This window comes from Coregonus clupeaformis, chromosome 12, assembly GCF_020615455.1.
Source record: "Coregonus clupeaformis isolate EN_2021a chromosome 12, ASM2061545v1, whole genome shotgun sequence".
Taxonomy (NCBI): domain Eukaryota; kingdom Metazoa; phylum Chordata; class Actinopteri; order Salmoniformes; family Salmonidae; genus Coregonus; species Coregonus clupeaformis.
Window position 1 is genome coordinate 40494014 of NC_059203.1, and position 23290 is coordinate 40517303.

A 23290-nucleotide genomic window follows, 5' to 3' on the forward strand; every position below is an offset into this window, starting at 1 on the left:
CCACCTGACAGGTGTGGCATATCAAGAAGCTGATTAAACAGCATGATCATTACACAGGTGCACCTTGTGCTGGGGACAGAAAAAGGCCACTCTAAAATGTGCAGTTTTGTCACACAACACAGTGGGCCTGGCTCCCAAGTGGGTGGGCCTATGCCCTCCCATGGCTGCACCCCTGCCCAGTCATGTGAAATCCATAGATTAGGGCCTAATTTATTTATTTCAATTGACTGATTTCCTTATATGAACTGTAACTCAGTAAAATCGTAGAAATTGTTGCGTTTATATTTTTGTTCAGTATATGTTGTACACCTTGGACAGGCTGGTCTGCTCTGCAGTCTGCCAAATATAATGTGCCCAACCTCTAGTTTAGGAGGCCCTGTGGAATCAATAAAACACTGCGAGAATATGATGTGTGTATGTGTAAATGGGTAAAGAAAAATATTATTATTTGTATCTATCTATCCATCCATCCATTGTACAAATAAAATATAGAATGCTATGCCTAGGCTTTTTGTACAATTAACGTAGGATAAATGTGGCACAGTGGCTGTCTGTTTTCCAGCATCATCAGGGCTTGAGGACGCTGAGAAGTTTACGTTTGGATGACGTCATGCATGCACAGGAGGAAAAAAATCCCTTTGGCGTGAAGCCCTGCCCCCTATGACATCAGCTGCAAAACCTTGGTTAAAAGTCCCCGCCGCCATTTTAACAGGCTTACGGAAAGAAGATTGTCACATCGCCTTGAAATATTTATACCTCGTTGTATTTGCTTAGTTAGCGAGATCGAAGGCCTTCCCCGCAGGCTTTTTGTGATAGTTACATTTCTACCACATTTAAAGTTGTGTGTTGTACTTTCTGAACATTCGATTGCTAGTTCTTTTAGAAAAATAGCATTCGCAATGCCGAGCCACCCGCTGCGCGTGGCGGTTGTGTGCTCGAGCAACCAGAACCGCAGCATGGAAGCGCACAACATCCTCAGGTAACATTACTGGACGAAAACTAAACAACGACGACATACTACGAAGCCAGCACCTTTGATTTTCAGCGGCCTGGGTATTTTACCTGGCTGAGAGCTCACCCTCTTCAACACAACAATGGGCTCGCTACGCAGACCGCGGTCTGTTTCCGGCAAACGACGCATTTTATTGCAATACACAATAATGACTAACTTCCATATTTACAAGACAGAGACGTGTGCTTAATTTTTTCATCAAGCTCAACTTGTTCCCAGTGTCACACATGGCGATAAAGCAAATTAATTTTTTTCTCGCCGGTCTACCGGAAGTAGGGCATTTTTAGTTCAACGCAGTGGCCATCCGCATAGCATATAGTGGAATCGGTGAGGGTAACCAGAAGTGGTCTAGTGATAATTTTTTGTGTTTCTGTTGGTCAGAGGGAGAAGGCGCTCAGAGTTAAACAAATGGGGCAAATAATTGTGAATTGTTTCGCTCTCAAGAAAAGGGTGCCTTTGAAAGGAGTGATTACTGGGGTAGCAGTAAATGTAAAAGTTGACCAACTGAAGGGGAATATTCCCGGTGTTTGTGATACTCGACGTTTGGTGCGACGCAAACAGGGTGGCGAGAGTGGGGAAACAGAAGAGTCATTGTCTGTTCTTTTGAGTTTTGAAGTTGAGTCTTTGCCTGACAAAGTGAAGTTAGGATATATAACTTATCCAGTACGCGCTTATGTGCCGAATACATTACGATATTACAGGTGTCAAACTTATGGACATGTGGCAGCAGTGTGTAGGAGGGAGGTTCCAAGGTGTGAGAAGTGTGCAGAACGGCATGAGACAAAGGAATGTGTAGTATTGGGGAAAGCAGTGGTATGTGCTAATTGTAGGGGTGGCCATGGGGCTGGGGATCAGACATGTCCAGTGCGAGAGAAGCAGGTTGTGGTTTCCAGGGTAAGAGTAGAGAAGATGTCATATGCGGAGGCAGTGAAGAAAGTAGAGGGGGGGTGAGAGTAGGAGATATATACCAGTACAGTGGGATAGGCAAGCAAGTGATATGTTTCAGTAAGATTGGGGTTTTAGCGTTTATAGCAATGGTTATTAATTGTACTGCAGGAATGGAACGTAGGTTGAAGAAAATTGAGGTTGTGGTGGCAGCTGCAGAGAGGTATTTGGGTGTGCGAGACTTGACATCAGAAGAGTTACAGGGAGTGTTAAGTGGTGATGTCCCATCATTTCAGGTTGAGGGCATGAGGTAGGAATGAATATATTTAAATAGTGGAGTAGGGTGGTGTTAATTATTAATAATATTTTTGCATTTGTGAGTGTAGTGTTAGATGGTAGGATATAAAAAAAAAATTCTAGCAAAATATAAGGGAGTTGTACTCCAGTGTAGTAGGTGGCGGTTATGCAACAAATTGGATGCCAACCGCCGTTAAACCTCATCGAAGAAGAACATCCGCATAGCCGCAGTCAGTCACTAGCTGGAGGTAGCTAGATCAAACTCTGTGGCTAGAACTAGGCAACCAACCAGTCAACTACCTGAAATTGTAAAAGGATGGTAACAAATAGGGAGACCTGCCATGCATCACCTACAATTTACTTTCAGGTTCGGGATTATTCCATGAAAGCGTCATAAAGTAATTGTCACTCAGCCTCTACATTCAAAATTGAGAAACTTTTTAGGCAGGGTAAAGGCCAAATCAAACGCGAACGAGCATTGCTTCGTGTAGACGCGAGAGAAATAGACTTGCTTTCTAATTTGTAGCGCATGAAGCTTTTGACGGCGTTGTCGCTCACGAGCCGTGTGTTTTCTGTCATTCACTACCGTGCATTCGAATTCCAGCGTGTTCACGTTTCGTTTGATTCGGCCTTTGTACACACTGGAATTTGAATGCATGATAGTGAATGACAGAAAAAAAGACGGGCTGTTGAAAGCGTCATGCGCTTCAAATTAGAAAGCAATTCTATTTTTCCCGCGTCTAGGCGAAGCAATGCTCGTTCGCGTTTCGTTTGATTTGGCTTTAACACTAAACAAATGTTAGACTAATTTGTAATTTTACTGAGTGAATAAAAAAGAACTGGAAAATCTCCATGCATGGAGAGAGCCTGCCTATTGGGGAATGACTCCTGTGATGGGGCTCTTGAGATTAGATTTTCATGTCTTGTATGTGCTTGTCTGTAAGTAACCATCTTTCCCCCCTTCATTCTTTGTCTATACAGCAAGCGAGGCTTTGAAGTGCGCTCATTTGGGACAGGGTCCCATGTGAAGCTACCGGGTCCCGCACCGGACAAGCCCAATGTGTACGACTTCAAAACCACTTATGAACAGATGTACAACGACCTGGTCCGCAAGGACAAGGAGCTGTATCCCCTGCACTCTTCCATTCACACACAGACACAACATAAACACAGCCCTACCTCTTGTTTCTTTTCTCCAGTGAGTTATTCTCTTTATCTTCACTGGAAAATATACAAAATTAGATATATGAAATTATTAAGGGTGACTGAACAGGGAAGTGTATTTCATAGTGTTGCTTGTTGGGTGATTTTGTAGTAAAGGATGTACTTCACTAACCTGATCTCAGATCTGTTTGTGCTCTTGCGAACACCATTGCTGCCCATGTCAATCCGAACATTGGCGTGACAGTGAATGACACGAAGTTGGTATGATAGCACATACAGACTGCCACTCAGGCTAGTCCATTACATCTATTTTTGAGATTTATCACATGCTGTCACAATGCTTTTTCTAACAACGAGTGGGGTTCATGGAAGATTTCACTTTCAGCAGGTTTCAACATGTAAACAAGTAGCCATTTACCCTCTATAACCAGGTAGGTTGTTTCTGGGCCCAGAAACCAAAACTTCTAGGGAACATATCCCAGTCTTTCCATATCAAGACCAGGATGTAGACTTTAAACAAAAGAGAAGGGCTGGTTTGTAGAGCACTATATGTATTAGACCCAACTAGTAGTCAGTGTAGTTTTTAAATCTTGCATTTTGATTGGCCAAGGGCACTATTTTTGAATGTGAACATAATAGGCATACATTCATACGACAACTCTGGAACCCACATGGACCAACCTTAACTGGACTCCTCCTCCCTTTACATCTGAGGAAATGTGATAGGTTTAAGCACTAAGGTGAAAAGGTGGTGCAATTACCATATTGTAGATGCCTATTAAATCCTCTCAGATCTACTGAAGTACATGGTGGGGTAGGGGCTAGCAATATATTTGGGATTCAGCGTAAGGCTGAATTATTTGAGACAGTTCAGTGTTAGAAGGCATGCTCACTAGTGTTTTGGGGTGGGTATGGTTTAAGATGTATTTTAAAATGTACAAAAAAGTATGTTTTTGCGCAAGGAGATATCTGCATGCTAGTAAAAAGAAGGGGGTATATATTAGTTGTTAGTGGGAACACCATAGCACTCCTTTCACTGCCCAAGTTACTATTTGGGAGTATACAAGAGTGGGCCCTTATCCTTACAATGCAGCCAAGAATTTGAGATATTTTCTTGACTACTCTCAAAAATAGCAAATTTTCTCACTTTAAAATGAGTAGATAATGAAGGTGAGTTTATCTAGAATATTGCACTGGTAGTTCAAGTTATTAGAGGCCAGTTACAATCAGAGTTATTAGAGGTTGTTAGCAAAAATTTGTTAGAAGCTTCCAAAGATCAAATACTCAGATTTCGTTTTGTATGAGTTTTGGCCTCTAGAGGGCGTTGTCTGATGATTCTCAGTGACTTGACTAACCTTGTGTGTCATATATTTTCATAGATCACTTAGTGTTTGAGGTCTTGTGTGTTGGTCCCTCGTCTTGCTGTGTTCCTTGACCCTCAGCACCTCAGATACACACAGAATGGAATCCTGCACATGCTGGACCGCAACAAGCGGATCAAGTCCCGACCGGAACGCTTCCAGAGCTGTAAGGACCAGTTTGACCTGGTCATCACCTGTGAGGAGAGGGTCTATGACCAAGTGCTGGAGGGTGAGAGGGGACCAGGGACAGAAGGGGGGCTTCTCATGTCAAGTTGTGAACTATCAATTAGAAATGGAGTTTAATGCATGTGAAACACAACAGAAATAGTGAATACACTTACAATAAAGCATGCATAATTACTAAGTTACAGTCTAGGGCTAGGTCACTCTGGCTTCATGTTGATCGACGATCACTATTCTCCCCAATCTCTCCCACTTAGACCTGAGCTCTCGGGAGCAGGAGACCTTCACGCCGGTTCACGTCATCAACGTGGATATCCAGGACAACCACGAGGAGGCCACACTGGGGGCTTTCCTCATCTGTGAGCTGTGTCAGTGTGTGAGTGTCTCTGCCTGCCTGGCCACCAGCAACCACTATCCCAGGGTTACACTGTTACATTTTAGTCATTTAGCAGACGCTCTTATCCAGAGCGACTTACATGAGCAATTAGGGTTAAGTGCCTTGCTCGAGGGCACATCGACAGATTTTTCACCTAGTTGGCTCGGGGATTAGAACCAGCGACCTTTCGGTTACTGGCACTACGCTACCTGCCGCCCCACATTGTCATAGCATGAATGTCAGGGATATACAGTGGCTTGCGAAAGTATTCACCCCACTTGGTATTTTTCCTATTTTGTTGCCTTACAACCTGGAATTAAAATGGATTTTTGGGGGGTTTGTATCATTTGATTTACACAACATGCCTACCACTTTGAAGATGCAAAATATTTTTTGTTGTGAAACAAACAAGAAATAAGACAAAAAAACAGACCTTGAGCGTGCATAACTATTCACCCCCCCCCCCCAAGACTGTTTCCCTCAAGACAGGTTTCCTTGTATTTAGCACCATCCATCATTCCTTCAATTCTGACCAGTTTCCCAGTCCCTGCCGATGGAAAAACAGCCCCACAGCATGATGCTGCCACCACCATGCTTCACTGTGGGTATGGTGTTCTCAGGGTGATGAGAGGTGTTGGGCTTGCGCTAGACATAGCGTTTTCCTTGATGGCCAAAAAGCTAAATTGTAGTCTCATCTGACCAGAGTACCTTTTTCCATATGTTTGGGGAGTCTCCCACATGCCATTTGGCGAACACCAAACGTGTTTGCTTATTTTTTTCTTTAAGCAATGGCTTTTTTCTGGCCACTCTTCCGTAAAGCACAGCTCTGGCGTGTACAGCTTAAAGTGGTCCTATGGACAGATACTCCAATCTCCGCTGTGGAGCTTTGCAGCTCCTTCAGGGTTATCTTTGGTCTCTTTGTTGCCTTTTTTAATGCCCTCCTTGCCTGGTCTGTGAGTTTTGGTGGGCGGCCCTCTCTTGGCAGGTTTGTTGTGGTGCCATATTCTTTCAATTTTTTAATAATGGATTTAATGGTGCTCAGTGGGATGTTCAAAGTTTCGGGTATTTTTTTATAACCCAACACTGATCTGTACTTCTCCACAACTTTGTCCCTGACCTGTTTGGAGAGCTCCTTGGTCTTCATGGTGCCGCTTGCTTGGTGGTGCCCCTTGCGTAGTGGTGTTGCAGACTCTGGAGCCTTTCAGAACCGGTGTATATATACTGCGATCATGTGACACTTAGATTGCACACAGGTGGACTTTATTTAACTAATTCTGTGACTTCTGAAGGTAAAGGGTTGCACCATATCTTATTTAGGGGCTTCATAGCAAAGGGGGTGAATACATATGCACGCACCACTTTTCCGTTATTTATTTTTTATAATTTTTAGAAACAAGTTTTTTATTTTTATTCCACTTCACCAATTTGGACTATTTTGTGTATGTCCATGACATGAAATCCAAATAAAAATCCATTTAAATTACAGGTTGTAATGCAACAAAATAGGAAAAACACCAAGGGGGATGAATACTTTTGCAAGGCCCTGTATGGTAGTATGGGTACAAACTCCTGTGGTGCTTAGTGGCACGTTGTTGCTACAGTGGGAAATGTATTCCGCAAGATACATAGTGTATCTGAAGATAATGATTTGGGACGTAGATGTGCAAATTATGTTGGTGATAAATACATACATAATGTTGTATGTGTAAGCGGTATAATGTCACTGTAATTTTATTACACTGAGCCCTAAAGTGTATGGATGTCTTGCCTTGACCCATGTAGCAGGTGTTGTATGTCTGACCTTCCCTCTCTCAGATCCAGCACACGGATGATATGGAAAATGAGATGGACGAGCTGCTGCAGGAGTTTGAGGACAAGAGCAACAGGCCTTTCCTCCACACTGTCTGCTTCTACTGATGCCCATGCTACCAAATCTGCAATATCATACGCCCCCTGACCAAACATGCACGTTTATACACAGGTTCATGCACACTTACTGATTACCTTTCACATACATACACACACACACACACACCCTCTGCTGTTGGTCAGGGCTGAGGGGACAGGGTTGAATGCTCTCTGCTCTCAAGTAGGCAGGCTCATCCCTCCTGCTCTACCTTTCCTCAGGGCCAAGGTGGGCCCAAGGTCCTCCCCCTTCTTACAGTGAAACCACTGACCCGCCTTCCCACAAAGAGAAATGCCCCTTTTGTCAAACATGTCCTCCTCTACCTCTAAAGTATTGCACAGTGATGCTGATTGCAGAGTAACAATGATTTGAGTTCCTTTTTAAGAATGATGAATAGATAGTTTTTATTAAGAATGATTTGTCGCCTTTACTCTTGATTGTGGAGAGTAGTATTGTTGACATGGATGGGATAGCGGAGACTGGTTAGGCATGAATGTGTTTCAGTGTGTGAGTGTGTACCAGTAGTTAATTAGGAATTAATCTAAATAGGGGGCAAATAATTAACCAAATAGAGACCACAAGGTTCTCTTTGCCCTCCTCATTTCCATTATGTTTTGATTCATATTTAAAAACTCAGAAGATTTGCTACCTTTTCCGGGTGTAATATTTTTTTTCTTTTGTAAACTGAAAAGAATGAAAATATTGTAATTATTTGCAAGCTGAGAGCTCAGTCCAGAGTGCCTGAATATTTCTGTATGTACATATGAATCCATTAAATGAATAAACATCTATAGAAAAAACTTGATGGATGCACCACTCTCTGCATGCAGATAGAATATTTTAATCAACAAATGTACCTTGTCAAGATTCTATAGTCCAATGACAGCATTCATAAAGATGGCAAAAAATGGCCTCTTCCATCTGCTGATGCTCATGTCCATGGCAACATGATACTGTGTATACCTTTTCAAATATGTGTTTTATCCTAGGCCTTTTTAAGCAGTTGCCCATCGCGTTAACAGCATGCCCATTAAAATGTTCAGTCCTGAGCTTACTCTAATTTCTACTGACTAATGATGAGCAATACAGTTGTTATATTCGGTGCACAGAAACAATTGAGTGGCGGGAACACAGTAGCCTGGCTCACCTTGAGTTGCACATGGAATGTAATAATGTCTGAGAGTATTATTTGACTGATGCAGCAGTTTGTTCATACTGGGAGAGGAGAGGGAAGGATGGGAGGGCTGCAAGGTCATTGATTTATGGTTAATGCAAAAAGGAAATCACCAGAGACAGAACTAGGGTTAAACTAACGTGACAGTCCCATATCCTAACCTCCCTCTGTCATCTCTAGTGACATAAATGGATAATGACCTTGTCCTGGCCTTATCTTACTATAGGCCTATAAGACCAGGGTGGTTTGGTTTGTCATAGGCTATATAATAAGGCAAAACCAGATTCTGTGACATTTTAGATTTCAGGTGACTAGTGTAAGCCTACGAAACATGGTGGAAATTCCCCATAGCCCATGCTATACCAATCCAATGTGTTTAAAAGTGTGGGGAGGACAGAGAACTGGAGCGCAGGGAGGGTCACTATACATGCCTTCTGCCTGCAGAGCCACACCATCAACAACACAGGTGCAATCCGGCCCACGGCCGTGGTGCAAAATCCACTCGTAATGATGCTGACCATGGTGCTATATCGTTAGCTGGCGCTGTTCATGGTGCTGAATTGTTTATATGTACGACCTTATAAGGAGACACTGGTTTCCCGCAGGTTAGAGTCAGGACAACATTATGAAAAAGCCTTTCAATATGTGACATTCTATTATTCACCATGTCCGATACAGGGCTGGCATTCCCGGGGCCCCCAATCCACTCAAGACCAATTCATCTTCCTCTTGCTTGCTTTTCCCTGATAGACGTCGGCAATAAAGTGAATGTGTTGTCACAAACAAAGCCCAGCACAACATAATGATGTAGCATACATAAATGAACTACAATGTCAGAGAGAGAGAGAGAGAGAGAGTATCCATATCAGTTTAGTTAATTCGTTGTTTATTTATGTTGAAGCATGCTATCATCATTAACATAAACTAAACCCTTGACATATGAATATGCTGGCCTACTAAGCTTTTGAGTGCACATTTGTGGCGGAAATTGATACAGCCTATAATTTGTGTCTCTGTAGGAGCCTAACAATGCCTCGGCTATTATCAACTGGAATGCACAGTGGGAGGCTCCATTCTCTCTTTCAGCTGCGCCAAAGTAGCCTATCCTGTCGGATTATGAGAAATTATAGATAGCCTGACAGTGAACAAACACCTTCTAGAGGGAGCTAACACGGAAAACGACCTGATACGAGAAGAAAACATGAATTGATGCCTCCTTGCCTAATGCTAGTGGATGCGTCCAGGTAAATAGGCTACACCAGGAACACTGTGCAGAGGCTGGCATCACAACAACGCATGGATCGCGACTTCGTCCTGCTATCTTCTGTGTTGCGGTGCTCTGGAATAGCCTAACAATAATTTTTCTGACATACGCTACAGCTTTCACACCAGGCCTCCCCGTTGCACGCACCTCGATTAACCATATTCGCCCGTGCACCGTGTGCTTTTCAAAAGGGAGCGAAAAAGAGACTGGTCCGCATCTCCTCATGTCGCTGAGAAAGGAACATCGGATAGACGATGCAAGGATGGGTGGTTGGACACTGATGCTGCATCCATGAGCGCATTCACTTCAGAGTGTTGTTTTTCGGCCCAGGTACCACAGGATAGTTCTGGAGAGAGAACAAGAAACTGCTGTTGGGAAGTTTTGATGCGAACGGGCACAACCACCATTACCTTTATGATTTTTGGGGCTTTACTTGTGATGGTAAGAAGAACACGGTTATCCTCATTCCCCACACTCCCTTATGTGTAAACATTTAATCTGTTCAAAGCTTTCAAAGGGATATTTCAAACGACCTAGACAACAACGTGGTCTACATGAGGCGACACAATCAATAAACAAACTGTCAAGCGAAAACATTTTTTTCTGGAGTAGCTACACTTAATTATTTTTTGAATTTAGATTTTTGTCTTATCTACCTGAAAAGTCGGGCAACAGATGCTGTTATGGGAATGTGGCTTGTTTTGTCCTTCTTGACTTCAGTGGTTCTTTTCAGGCTGCAGCGTGTCTAACGGACATGAACGCGCTACTGGACCGCTTTCACAACTATATCTTACCACATTTACGAGGAGAGGACCACGTCTGCCATTGCAACTGTGGAAGGTAAAACAAACTTTCCAAAAGAATGGGATTTAAAGTTATGCAAAACAAGAGCATGAGTAAACCGTTGGTTTAAAACTGCACTGTAAAACCATGCGTTTAGGATCTGAGCACAGAACTAAACACTTCTGTAACACTTTTTAAACGCATCAAGGCATTTAGAATATCAATGATAACGCGTCACAGTGTTTAGATTGTAAACACCAGAACATGTTTATTCGATGTAACACTTTTAAACACATTCAGCACAAGGCGTTTATGTTTTAAACACTAAACACTGGGGGTGTTATTTTAAACTCCCTTTCCTTTAACACTGTAGGGTAAAGCCATATTTGCATACTTCCCAGCATGCCTTTCGAGTGAATGTGAGCGATACCCACCAATGACTGTGTTTGATAGTGGCAGAGGCATGGTTGTTGCATTCAATAACTTATATTCCTGAAGCCTTCACCTAGTGATTGCCTATGTGAATGTGTTAAAATTAAATGTAAACTCTTTATGAACACAAATTATACATTTCATCCCATAAGTTATGACCTTGTTATTGACATTGTGGTTTGAAAAAAATCCTGTCTCATGGGCCACATCAGACCTGCAAGTCACAATAGGCTGGTTTGTGAAGTGATTAATAATTCCTATCGGAATCCAGCCAGAGGGAGGATATCCAATAATTTTTATATTTTATCACCCACAACCTGCACTCAGAATGACTGCTATGGTGAAGGACTAAACAAACACGACTACCTAAAATATCTAAACTGGAACAACCATCTCAGTAATGGGTGCAATAAGTCCAACCCCTTACAGAGTGGATCAGTTTAGACAAATGTAAGTTATTTATCTCAAAACAAATGTTTATTTGTCACAGGTGCTGAATACAACTGGTGTAGACTTTACCGTGAAATGTTTGCTTAGGAGCCCTTCCCAACAATGCAGAGTTTAAAGATAAAAATAAAATAGTAACACAAGAGGAATAAAATAAAATACACAAAAATGGAGCTATGTACAGGGAGTACCAGTACTAAGTCAATGTGCAGAGGTATGAAGTAAAAGAGGTAGATATGTACATGAAGGCAGGGTAAAGTGACTAGGCATCAGGATAGATAATAATAAGAGTAACATAAAGAACAGAGTAGCAGCAGCAAATGTTGAGTGTAAAAGTGTGTGTGTGTGTGTGTGTGTTTGTGTTGTGTCGGTCTGCGTTTGTGTGTTATCTGTGTGTGTGTGTATGTAGTGTATGGGAATGTGTGTGGGTTTTGTGTGGGAGTGTCAATGTAGTGTGTGTGAGTGAGCGTGTATATGGTTAGTTTACAGCATGTAGTCTAGTGAGTGTGCGTAGGGTCAGTGCAAGATAGAGTCAGAACAACTAGTTTGGGTACCATTAATTTATTACTTAGCAGTATGGCTATTTAGCAGTCTTATGGCTTGGGGGTAGAAGCTGTCTCGGAGCCTGTTGGTCTGAGAGCTGATGCTCCGGTACCGTTTCTCAGATGGTAGCAGAGTGAACAGTCTATGGCTTGGGTGGCTGGAGTCTTTGGCAATTCTTTGGGCCTTTATCTGACTCCGCCTGATATAGAGGTCTCGGATGGCAGGGACCTCGGCCCCAGTGATGTACCGGGCTGTCCGCACCACCCTCTGTAGCGTTTTGGGGTCAATGGCGGTGCATTTGCCATACCAAGCGGTGCAGCTGTATAACTTTTTGAGGATCTGAGGGCCCATGCCAAATCTTTTCAGCCTCTTGAGGAGGAAGAGGTGCTGCCGTGCCCTCTTCATGACTGTGTTAGGGTGTGTGTGAACCATGTTAAGTCCTTAGTGATGTGGACGCCAAGGAACTTGAAGCTCTCGACCCACTCCACAACAGCCCAGTCGATGTGGATGGGGGCGTGCTCTCCCCTCTTTCTCTTATAGTCCACGATCAGCTCCTTGGTCTTACTGAAGTTGAGGGACAGGTTGTTGTCCTGGCACCACACTGCTAAGTCTCTGACCTCCGTACCCTCACCACCTGGGAGCAGCCCGTCAGGAAGTCCAGGATCCAGTTGCAGAGGGAGGGGTTCAGTCCCAGGGTCCCTAGCTTGGTGATTAGCTTGGAGGGGACTATGGTGTTGAACGCTGAGCTGTAGTCTATGAACAGCATTTTCACATAGTTATTTCCCCTCTTGTCCAGGTGGGAGACGGTAGTGTGAAGTGCAATTGAGATTGCGTCATCTGTGGATCTGTTGGGGCAGTATGCGAATTGAACTGGGTCTAGGGTGTCTGGGATGTTGGTATTGATGTGTGTCATGACCAGCCTTTCAAATAACTTCATAATTACAGATCTGAATGCTACAGGGTGATAGTCATTTAGGCAGGTTACCTTGAAGCGCTTGGGAACACGGACAATGGTGGTCAGCTTGAAACATGTTGGGATTACAGACAAGGATAGATTGAAAATGTCTGTGAAGACACTTGCCAGCTGGTCTGCGCCCTGGTATTCCGTCTGGCCCTGCAGCCTTGTGATTGTTAACCTGTTTAAACGTTTTGCTCACATTGGCCATGGAGAGCGAGATCACACAGTCATCTGGAAAAACAGGGGCTTTCACGCAAGGCACAGTGTTATATTCCTCAAAACGAGCATAAAAGGCATTTAGCTCATTTGGGAGTTCTGCATCGCTGGGCAACTCATGGCTGGGATTCCCTTTGTAATCCGTTATTGTCTGCAAGCCCTGACACATACGATGAGCATCTGAGCCGGTGTAATAGGATTCCACCTTTCTCCTATATTGTTCTTTCGCATGTTTGATGTCTCGTCGGATGCCGTAGCAGGCTTTCTTGTATGTGTCCATGTTCGTTTCCCGTTCCTAGCCTTTAGCCCAGCGCGGATATTGCCTGTAATCCATGTTTTTTTGGTTTGGATACATTCTTATAGTCACTGTGTAGTGTATGTAATAATAATAATAATAATATGCCATTTAGCAGACGCTTTTATCCAAAGCGACTTACAGTCATGTGTGCATACATTTTTACTTATGGGTGGTCCCTGGGATCGAACCCACTACCCTGTCGTTACAAGCGCCATGCTCTACCAATTGAGCTACAGAGGACCGCCCATATGTATAGTATACAATCAATATAGTTTAAGATCAATTAATCAATCATCCATTAATCAATGCATGAGGAAACATAGATATTAAAACAAAACTATTATTAAAATCAACCTGCAACAAAGCATGCTGGAAATATAATATTGAGGCAACTCCCACATATTTTTCTATATGAGAGAGTAAATGGAAATGAACACAGTTGAGTAACAAAAACACCACACAACGATTCTAAAGATTTCTTGAATCAAATGTCCTGTTCAGTTGTGCTGAAATATAGGTAAGGTGACAGATATTCCTAACACTGATCTGAATAAAAGGCATGGAAAGTCACTACAATTTCTAATAACTAAATGCACCATAAACAGGACAATGGGAAAGTAAACACTACTGTTTAAAATCTGAATACTTAGGAGATACAGTTGAAGTCGGAAGTTTACATACACCTTAGTCAAATACATTTAAACTCAGTTTTTCACAATTCCTGACATTTAATCCTAGTAAAAATTCCCTCTTAGGTCAGTTAGGATCACCACTTTATTTTAAGAATGTGAAATGTCAGAATAATAGTAGAGAGAATGATTTATTTCAGCTTTTATTTATTTCATCACATTCCCAGTGGGTCAGAAGTTTACATACACTCAATTAGTATTTGGTAGCATTGGCTTTAATTTGTTTAATTTGGGTCAAACATTTCGGGTAGCCTTCCACAAGCTTCCCACAATAAGTTGGGTGAATTTTGGCCCATTCCTCCTGACAGAGCTCGTGTAACTGAGTCAGGTTTGTAGGCCTCCTTGCTCGCACACGCTTTTTCATTTCTGCCCACAAATGTTCTATAGGATTGAGGTCAGGGCTTTGTGATGGCCACTCCAATACCTTGACTTTGTTGTCCTTAAGCCATTTTGCCACAACTTTGAAAGTATACTTGCGGTCATTGTCCATTTGGAAGACCCATTTGCGACCAAGCTTTAACTTCCTGACTGTCTTGAGATGTTGCTTCAATATATCCACATAATTTTCCTTCCTCATGATGCCATCTATTTTGTGAAGTGCACCAGTCCCTCCTGCAGCAAAGCACCCCCACAGCATGATGCTGCCACCCCCATGCTTCACGGTTGGGATGGTGTTCTTCGGCTTGCAAGCACCCCCTTTTTCCTCCAAACATAACGATGGTCATTATGGCCAAACAGTTCTATTTTTGTTTCATCAGACCAGAGGACATTTCTCCAAAAAGTACGATCTTTGTCCCCATGTGCAGTTGCAAACCGTAGTCTGGCTTTTTTATGGAAGTTTTGGAGCAGTGGCTTCTTCCTTGCTGAGCGGCCTTTCAGGTTATGTCGATATAGGACTCGTTTTACTGTGGATATAGATACTTTTGTACCTGTTTCCTCCAGCATCTTCACAAGGTCCTTTGCTGTTCTGGGATTGATTTGCACTTTTCGCACCAAAGTACATTCATCTCTAGGAGACAGAACACGTCTCCTTCCTGAGCGGTATGACAGCTGCGTGGTCCCATGGTGTTTATACTTGCATACTATTGTTTGTACAGATGAACGTGGTACCTTCAGGCATTTGGAAATTGCTCCCAAGGATGAACCAGACTTGTGGAGGTCTACAATGTTTGGCTGATTTCTTTTGATTTTCCCATGATGTCAAGCAAAGAGGCACTGTGTTTGAAGGTAGGCCTTGAAAGACATCCACAGGTACACCTCAAATGATGTCAATTAGCCTATCAGAAGCTTCTAAAGCCATGACATCATTTTCTGGAATTTTCCAAGCTGTTTAAAGGCACAGTCAACTGAGTGAATGTAAACTTCTGACCCACTGGAATTGTGATACAGTGAATTATAAGTGAAATAATCTGTCTGTAAACAATTGTTGGAAAAATTACTTGTGTCATGCACAAAGTAGATGTCCTAACCGACTTGCCAAAACTATAGTTTGTTAACAAGAAATGTGTGGAGTGGTTGAAAAACAAGTTTTTATGACTCCAACCTAAGTGTATGTAAACTTCCGACTTCAACTGTATACTGTAGGTGTTCTCCTGGTTGGAAACGGACTGGAAAAAGCTGACTATCATGTTTAATCTTGCATTCTAACGCCTGTGTTCAAGATGAGAACACTTATTGGCAAATCTAAATGCCTAATGTTTAAGTTTTAAACACTGACGTTTAGGTTATAAACATGTCACGTTTCATGGTTTTACAGTGTGCAGGTGATAGTACACTGTTTATGGTGGATGGTACATCAATATTTTGTTGTTTTTTATAAGACAAAGAATGTTGACAGTTCTGTTTATGTCGACTCACCTCAGAGATCACTGGTGAACTAATGATGTAAAGCATCTGAGATCATGCATTATCTGCATGTAACCTACAGCATCTCCTATCACTTTTATAATCTCATTACAGTCTGTACATCAATGATGTATGAAACAGCTGTTGAACTATGTTGAACTGTGCTCCTGTACATGATGGAAATGACTGGGTCTACATTCCCACAGTGTGACACGTCACATTAAAACACGTCACCTGTCAAGTTTTCAGTCTACTCCTTAGGCCCACATCTTAGTCATCACTTACAGTTGAAATAAATTGAAATGTGTTTGAGTGAGATAGAGATGGAGACAGAGAAAAAGAGAGCGGTATTGTGTGACCCTCTCAGATACTGATGAGTTGTTGGATAGCAAGATCTTTCACTCTCTCACAAGCCGACTTCTCTCACTTCTTTGTGCTTGCCACATCCTCATTTTTTTGTTGGCACATACAGTACCTCACTCTTGCAACTCTCTGCCCAATGGGGACAGATGTCGTTTTAATGTCTAGTTTTGATTTACAGTACATTTGGTTGTGTTTTCAACAAACGAGAATTCAACATGAAATCAACAAAATAATTAACGTAATTGGATTTAGGTTAAAAGTTGGGTGAAAAAATACAAAATTCCCTTACGTTGATTACTTTTTGCAAATCCAATCAGTTTTCCACGTTGATTCAACGTCATCACATTGTATTTTTTGTTGTTGAAATTACGTGGAAACCACATTGATTCAACCTGTTTTTGTCCAGTGGGTGCCCACGTCAACACTCTCTTCTTGCTGCTATGGTTTCTCTCTACTGGGAGTGATTCCTGCAGGCCAGTGGTAGAGGGGGCTGGTCCACATGCATCCCCCCACACCCCAACTCCCATGGGGAAGCGAGGCCAGCTGTTAGTGATGCATTTCCTGTACTGCCCTGTAGCTGTTCACCGCTCAGTGATGGGGCTGACAGCAGCACGCCCACCCGACCACATCCATCCATCCAACCATCCCACTCACCCACACACAGCGCTACAGCAAAGTATATAGAACCACACATAGCCTAACCATTTACAGTCTATATATGGTAGATTTAATTACTCCTTTATGTCCTGTGTAGCTCAGTTGGTAGAGCATGGCACTTGCAACGCCAGGGTTGTGGGTTCGTTTCCCACGAGGGGCCAGTATGAAAATGTATGCACTCACTAACTGTAAGTCGCTCTGGATAAGAGCGTCTGTTAAATGTCATTGTATCTTCCTCAATGCACTTTTTCTTCATTATATTTTTCTTCTTCTTCTTCCTCTCTCTACTCCCCCCCCCCATCCTCCTGTCCCTCCTCTCTTCTCTCACTCTACTCCCTCACCTTTTCCTCCCTCCCCGCTCCACGTGACCTGCTCCCTTCTCTCTTCTCCTCACCTCACCCCCTCCCCTCTCTCCTGTTCTCTGTCCCCTCCCTCTGGGCTTCAGGCACCATGTACACTATGTGATCCCGTATGATGGGGACCAGTCTCTGGTGGACTCGGCAGATAACTACTTTGTGAGTGACAGCGTGACCAAGCAGGAGCTGGACCTGATGCTGGGGCTGCTGCTGGGCTTCCTCCTCAGCTGGCTGCTGCTGTGCCTGGACGGGGCGCTGCACGCTGCCCTCAGAGCCTGGAGGGCCAAACAGCACCATGGTGAGTCAGCAGGGGGCCCCCAGGGGCACAACCCCACAGGAGAGCTCCAAAAGGCAGAGAGACAATGTATGGGGAGCTGGTCTAAAAAGGCTGACACAGCTCTGGGTTATAAAAACAGCTGCAGTAGAAAGTTACTAAAGAATACAGATGTTTTGTTCATGGGGTGGGGGTAAAATAGGATGTTCTTTGGGTGAGTGAGGGAATGTACAGGAGAGCAAAAGTCTAAAGGTGCAGAGGTACGATGCCTCAACTTTGGATTAGCCTTGTTTGGTGAAAACTGCAGTATCGTGGGCAGCCTCCGTTCCAGAGACTACAGTACAGTGTGTAAACCTGTCTATGGTTCAATGGCATTTATAAGTGTGACTCAGCCATCGACCCACTTTATCACAATATTCCCCAGCTTGCTGCTGTTTCTCTTTTGATTTCCTAAATTTCATTTCGGGTCAGCGTTTTTCTGGCTTATAAATGTATATGACAGCAGGAGTTTGTTCCTCCCTCAGATTTCTACATGAAACTGTTGTCACTGATATAGTCATCATACATTATTCCCCTTTAGTCTAGTCACAGTTTTTCCTGTGTGTGGAGTTTTCTCTTCATATTTCTATATCCAGTTGTGGGATTGGTGTAATTCCCCCCAGAGCTGCTTGCCGTGTAGGAAGTGATGGGGGTGGTTGGGAAAGAGGTGTAGAAATTAGTCATTTATAGCGTCGTGTCTTTTCAAATTGATATTTCCTCTCATGCGCACACACACACACAAGCACGCACATGCATGCACACACACAGACAGCGTTAATTTGAGTGTTTGTGGTTTTAAACTGCGAGTTCAGAGTAGACTTACTGCAATATTTCAGTGTCTTGTGATTTCTCTCTCTGTACAGATTTTGAATCCCTCTCCCTCGCTTACAATTCAGTATTTATCTCGACCTCCCATCTCACCAATCAAATTCATGTCATTTAATTCTCTCCCATCGCCTGTCTATCCTGTGAAAAGTCTGTGGGCTTTATTAGTATGGCGGAAATGTCTCGTCCTCTACGTAATCACACACACACACACACACACACACACACACACACACACACACACACAGGGTGACAGCGTTTACAGCGTTGGGCCAGTAACCGAAAGGTGGCTAGTTTGAATCCCCGGGCCAGCAAGGCAAAAAAACACATGCAAACTGGCACACAAACTAAATGGTGGACAAATCCTTAATCTTTCAATCAATGTCGTACATCTTCCCCGACCCCCTTCTTTCTTTCCTTTACTGTGTCCAGATGTGTTCTCCTGGTCATGGGTTCCCCGCTTCTGTAAACTGGGGAGACGGGTGCATATGAGAAAGCTACAGGACTCAAGTGGGAACATGGTGCACGTTAAGCAGAAGCTGTACCACAACGGACACCCCAGCCCACGCCATCACTGAGAGCCATGGCACAACAGACACCCCAGCCCATGCCACCTCTGAGAGCCATGGCACAACTAACACCCCAGCCCACGCCATTTCTGAGCGCCTTGGACTGGCTGAGACCATAGACTGAGACCTGCTGTCAACTGACCAACCAGACTCTAGACACAAGGGCAGCTAAACAAAGACTATCCAAGATATACCCTTCAACACAATACTGTTTCTTATGGACACTGGATAGAGCACTTTATCAACTGGCCCAATGGCCTTCACACAGTGCAAAACTCACCCTCCATATGTCTTGACTGGAGATTCTTTAATGTAAAAGGATGTAGGTAATGGAGGGTCCAGTTATTAGGGGGTAAGCAATTTGATAAGAGTGTGTCAGTTTTTCAAAATAGTTATATATATATTTGGTTTTAGAATGTCAATTTTGCTAGAAGTGGGGATAGGGTGTATATTTTGCATGGGATTTGTCGGTTTGTAGAAAAAAATATTTATTTTGCCTTAAGAAATAAAAATATTTATTTAGCTTGAGACTGTATTTTGAGAGGGGTTTGTGTATTGGGAGATGTACTTTGTCTATTTTAGAAATTTGGCATGTAAAAACTGTCCTGAAAGGGGCCTAGGGTATCTATTTTCCGTGGGTGGGTGTCATTTCTTTCTTGGTTATTGATGTCAATAATTACAAATTATTTGGGGTGGGGAAGAGAACATAAATGCTGCCTGCTTGTCTAACTGTGTGGTGTGTACAGTATATGCAGTGTGCCAATATTAAAGAACCATAAAGAAAGGCACTGTTGTGTGTCTATTGTTAAGGGGTTACAGGTTTTATTTGATATTTTGTCCAGAGGGTCATCACCATGGAAACCTGGAGACTAAATTCAAAGACGGAGGGTTACACTCAGGAGCTCTTTATAGTTGACAAAATACTTTACACTGAACAGCCAGTTGTAGAGTGCCTCCATAATGGTGGCTTTGAAAGGGACTGCCTGTGTTGTATTAATTAACTAATATCACAGGTGCAACATGCACTTGTCATGGTATTGGAGAGTGATACTGTATGAGGACTGTGACCCATTGGGTCCTGAGTGTTCCTCCCTTATGAATTTGTCTCTAGGGAGCGGGATGTAGCCCCCTTTCACTTCACTTCCCAGCACCTCCCCATCCTCCCTAGACCCCCCCTCCCTCCCCCTCCTCCCTCCCTCCCCTCTCTGTGCAGACATTGGTGTTGTAAAGATTAAATGTTTGTTTCATTAAAAAGGGACCACTGGAGGTTAACAGTGACGGAGTGCTGCTGTGTCATTACACAGGTTCAAGATATAGTTCATCACCATATCAGCATCTGTTGGTCACATGTTTTCACAATGACTTTTAAGTAGGGCTGAACGATTAATTGCATTCGCGATAATATCGCGATTTGACTGAACGCGATTTTCTAATCGCAACGTGCGCGATTTGAGGTGGTCACGTGACGCGACTTTTCATGCTGTCCAGCGCAATGGCCTCTTGCTCGACGGAACAGTCAGAAACTGACACAGCTGATACTTTAATATCGAAGAGGAACAGCACGTCGGTGGTGTGGAACTATTTTGGTTTTAAAAAAGAAGATGCTGAGCAGCGTCAGGTGTTGTGCAGAGCATGCCGTGCTCCGATTGCTACTTCACGGGGTAACACTACAAACCTGTTTCAGCACTTAAAAAAATACCACAAATCAATGCATGACAGTTGTATGACCAAAATGCCGAGCATCAGTGCGCGAGACAAGCCAAATACCTCAAGACAGGGATCACTGACAGAAATGTTCGAAAGTGTCACTCCCGTATGAACGTAATTCAAAACGGCACGGAGAAATCACTCGGACAATAACCGAGTTCATAGCCAAAGATATGATGCCTCTCAGCACGGTGACCAAGCCTGGGTTCATGGCATTAATACATACGCTTGATAAACGTTACAGTATACCCTCCCGCACATACTTCAGTCAGACTGCCATACCGGAGCTGTACAAAAAGTGCAAAGAGAAAGTCGCCGCGGAACTTAAAACGGTGGAGTTTTTTGCTAGCACTACTGATATGTGGTCAAGCCGCACAGCTGAGCCGTAACCAGAGTCTTACAGTCCATTTTATTGATCAGAACTGTTGGATAAGTATGGCTGGCAGTGCCATACTCGTAGTGAACTTTAGTCTGTGTGGTGTGTTATTGTTGTGTACTTGAGATAAGTGAGGCTCATCTATTTTATATTATAATATTCAAATCGTTTATAAAAAATAGTTTGTCTAAATTAAAAGTGCATTTCTCTTTTTTATTTATAACTTTATTTACTTTGATTTTACAAAATATTTTCAAAGCAAATTCCTTTGTTTCAGTTGTGTGAAATGTTACTGACTTGGGAGCAGTAAGATACATACAATTTAAAATTATTTTTTTCTTAAGACTGTACCTTTTGCACACAGTGTTTACAAAGTTCATGCCTTTGTTTAAATTATTTAAATGCACAGTGGCAAAGCCACAGATGTTTCTGTAATGAGCAGTTCAATAAAAATGTCATTTATTTCAAGTCATACATGTTTGAATTTAATTCTAACAAATAGACCCAGCCTATGGGAAAGAACATTTCACACTAAATGTATATACTATTGTGTTGGTCATATTTAAATCATTCATTATGTTTTGTAGGGGAAAAAGGATAAATAAATTAAATCGCATATTAAATCGCAATCGCAATATTGGGGGCAAAAAATCGCAATTAGATTATTTTCCAAAATCGTTCAGCCTTACTTTTAAGTCTATGAAACCATCCCATTAGAAATCATAACATAGGTGCAGCCATTGTAAGAAACCTGGATTATTTTACTGTTCTTTTCATCCACACGATTTGAATAATAGTATCATCTCTTACAGTTCACATCAACATTCATATTATTACAGACATAGGGTTTCCATATAAAGTACCCTTTTAGACTTTTTATACAAATCATATAATCTCAAAGCTCTCCAAACTCTCCAGGATTGCTTCATGAACTGTTAGTGCCTCCATCCCTCCTCCCCGTCCCCCATCTCTTTCAGTCCGACAGACCTCCACAGACAGTGAGGAGGAACAGGAGGCGTCCCCCTGTAATCCCATTAATCCCAAAAAGCAGCCCCTATCCTGTCCTTCCCTTTGCCCCTAATGTTAAACTGGAGTCCCATCCTTGGGAGGAGCTTTTGTCCCACCCTCACTGCTAGGGGCTGCATCAGTTTGGGCTACACCCTCTGCCCCCTCCCCGAGGTGTTACCACCGCTTCTGCTTTGACACCCTCCCCTTTGGCCGGGAAAGTCCCCTCCTCCGCAGGCAGGGTGGCACTGTCTGAGGAAGGTGGGGCTGGTTCTGCAGGTGGAGGCACCTCCAGTTTCAGCTCCTCCTGACTGACAGGGGCCTCCGGTCTGCTGTCCATCTCCAGGACCGGGGTGAGCACCCCCTGAGCCTGTGGTGGCTCCCCTAGAGGCAGAGTGAAGCCTATATTGCTACTGTCTACTGGTCCAGCGCTGGGAGAGGCTGTGCTCTTGGCCCCAGCCTCCCCATTGTCCCCGTGCAGCCAGTCCATCTTCTGGAGGTGCTGCCGCACGGCGTCGTCCACCCGAGCATCAATCATGGCCTCTGTTAAGATGCCGTCCTCTGAGGAGTATGCTGCCGCCTACAGGAGGACATAGAATACATGGATTATTACATTACATTTAATCTAAACAAAGATTGTATCATTATAGTTCTTGTCCACAGAATGAGTCTAGCAGGAGAGATGAACATGACACAGCAGAAGGGGAGGAACAGTGACATACATAGTGATCCACTTCCCAGCTCTGCTTCTATTAATAGTTGGAGAATAAATGGGTCTAGACTTCCTGGGCTAACCAAATAACCTTGTGTCAGCATTGTCTGCTGCGGCCATCCCTAACCAAGTTCCATCTCTCTATGACCCTCTGCACTCATTCCAACCAATCATTTATGTCAAATTGGCGTAATTGGAAAATTCTGGTTATTATCGTTTCAGAAAGCTCAGCAGAAAGCAATGACCTATGAACAACAGGGGAAACACGTCACATACCTGCCAGGCCACGCCCAGTTTGGAGATCTCTCTGCCCGACATGCCCTCTGCCCGCTTAGCGATGTCCGAGCACTTCTGACCATAGTCAAACTGAGCCAGCTTCATTCTTCTGCATGGACAAACAGAGACGGAGAAAGATGGAGACATAGAGAGAGAGATTAGAGACAGAGCGAGGAAGGTAGAGACAGATGGGGGGATTAGAGACAGAGAGAGGAAGAGAGACATAGAGGGGGATTAGAGACAGAGAGGGGGATTAGAGACAGAGAGTGGGATTAGAGACAGAGAATGGGATTAGAGA

General features: G+C 43.3%; 2 protein-coding genes across 2 annotated transcripts; both read left to right on the top strand.

Moving 5' to 3' along the window:
• Positions 1–685: 685 nt before the first annotated feature.
• LOC121577661 (RNA polymerase II subunit A C-terminal domain phosphatase SSU72-like) lies at positions 686–8164 on the top strand. The gene is made up of 5 exons (XM_041891432.2): positions 686–979; positions 3176–3319; positions 4809–4948; positions 5160–5278; positions 7094–8164. Exons 1-5 carry the CDS (start codon positions 900–902, stop codon positions 7193–7195), a joined length of 585 nt encoding a protein of 194 aa, XP_041747366.1. The 5' UTR covers positions 686–899; the 3' UTR covers positions 7196–8164.
• A 1749-nt stretch (positions 8165–9913) lies between these two features.
• On the top strand, positions 9914–19695 carry LOC121577662 (transmembrane protein 240). The gene is made up of 4 exons (XM_041891433.2): positions 9914–10063; positions 10356–10462; positions 17299–17507; positions 18780–19695. Exons 1-4 carry the CDS (start codon positions 9914–9916, stop codon positions 18923–18925), a joined length of 612 nt encoding a protein of 203 aa, XP_041747367.1. The 3' UTR covers positions 18926–19695.
• The last annotated feature ends 3595 nt before the right edge of the window (positions 19696–23290 follow it).